Source organism: Phoca vitulina, unplaced genomic scaffold, assembly GCF_004348235.1.
Source record: "Phoca vitulina isolate PV1807 unplaced genomic scaffold, GSC_HSeal_1.0 scaffold9, whole genome shotgun sequence".
Classification (NCBI taxonomy): domain Eukaryota; kingdom Metazoa; phylum Chordata; class Mammalia; order Carnivora; family Phocidae; genus Phoca; species Phoca vitulina.
This window is the reverse complement of record NW_022589712.1, coordinates 30,279,571-30,280,801: the sequence shown is the minus strand read 5'-3', so window position 1 is coordinate 30,280,801 and position 1,231 is coordinate 30,279,571. Positions and strand designations below refer to the sequence as shown.

The following is a 1,231-nucleotide window of genomic DNA, read 5'->3' as shown; positions in this document are numbered from 1 at the left end:
CCCATTTAACATATATTAATTTGTTCCAATTTACAGGCAGACAAGAATGTGAAAATACCCTATTTCTTGGGAACTTTTAGACATTAAAGCTCAGTTTTTAACCTCAATAACACAAAAGTTTTCCAGGCAAGGTTTGATGCACAAGGCCCATCAAAATCACATTTGTCCATTCCTCTTTCATGCATATACCCCCAAACAAGCACAAATGCCTGTAATGCTGAGAGCCACACCTAACAAGAGAGCGACTGCATCTCCAGCTTCTACTGCTTCAACAACAGGCAGCACCAAAAGCAGTGAAATGAGGACCAAGAGCAACTGTGTTGAAACCGAGGTCATGATGTTGGGATCTTCAGGTATCTGGATCTTGAGGGCTGAAGGTTTCAAAAAAAGGATTTACGTATAATTCTGATTCGAAATAGTCCCTTCCTGGAGTTCCAGATCGCGGAGGCTAAGAGGTTCCACCTGACAGAACTTTCCTGGAAGCAGCCACTAGAGGAATCGCCACCTTTATAGTTTTGAAGGGCAGGCCTACATGTGGTGTAGAGAGATTACAGAGTCAAGATTTTTCAATTGCATTTTCTAGTTATTTGTAGGGCTCTCTCTCTCTTTTAGACTGATTTAAATTAAACCCAGACACACTGCTCTAGTTGAAAACAATTTTTGGTAACAGCAAAGCAGAATTATTATGAGCTTCATTATTCTTTTCTTATCAAATGCTGACATATTCAAGATAGATTTATGAATTATTGGTACCCAAATAATCATCTCCTTCATCATTTAAAGTTGATAATTTCCTAAGTTAATACTTAGACCCTTCTTTAATAAGACAGAAATAAAATAAGGGTATAGAGTTTTCTCTTGCATTTGAATCAAGATTACTTTATTACATAGTATAGTGAAAATCATCAAAGACTGTTTCCATGTTTTAACAATGGATTCTCTGCAGTTTATATGGATATTGTTCTATGGAGGAAAAACAAACTGAGGACTTTTATAAGAGGGCATTCTTGGTTCAGACTCATTACAAATGAATTGCTATCACTTTCAGACCCAACAACAAAAAAAAAGACAAGGTTTTAATGTTAAAACACTAAAATTGATTTATTGATACTATGCTTGTCAAATACAGGAGAAACTGTTTTATAATGTTGATAAGGTGAGCATAGAATTTAATTTGGCTATAGATACGGTTTCTTGAGGATTCTCTGAGGGGTGGACTGAATGGATACAG

The 1,231-nt window shown here is 36.1% G+C and overlaps 1 protein-coding gene across 1 annotated transcript; it reads right to left on the bottom strand.

Annotated features, from left to right (window-relative positions):
- Nucleotides 1-177: 177 nt before the first annotated feature.
- LOC116634773 (small integral membrane protein 30-like) lies at nucleotides 178-464 on the bottom strand. Its single transcript, XM_032408309.1, has one exon. The coding sequence runs from the start codon at nucleotides 334-336 to the stop codon at nucleotides 178-180; it is 159 nt and encodes a 52-aa protein (XP_032264200.1). The 5' UTR covers nucleotides 337-464.
- Nucleotides 465-1,231: the final 767 nt, after the last annotated feature.

Excerpts from the sequence above, each read along its gene's own strand:
- LOC116634773 (XM_032408309.1), bottom strand. The coding sequence starts at position 336 with ATGACCTCGGTTTCAACACAGTTGCTCTTGGTCCTCATTTCACTGCTT.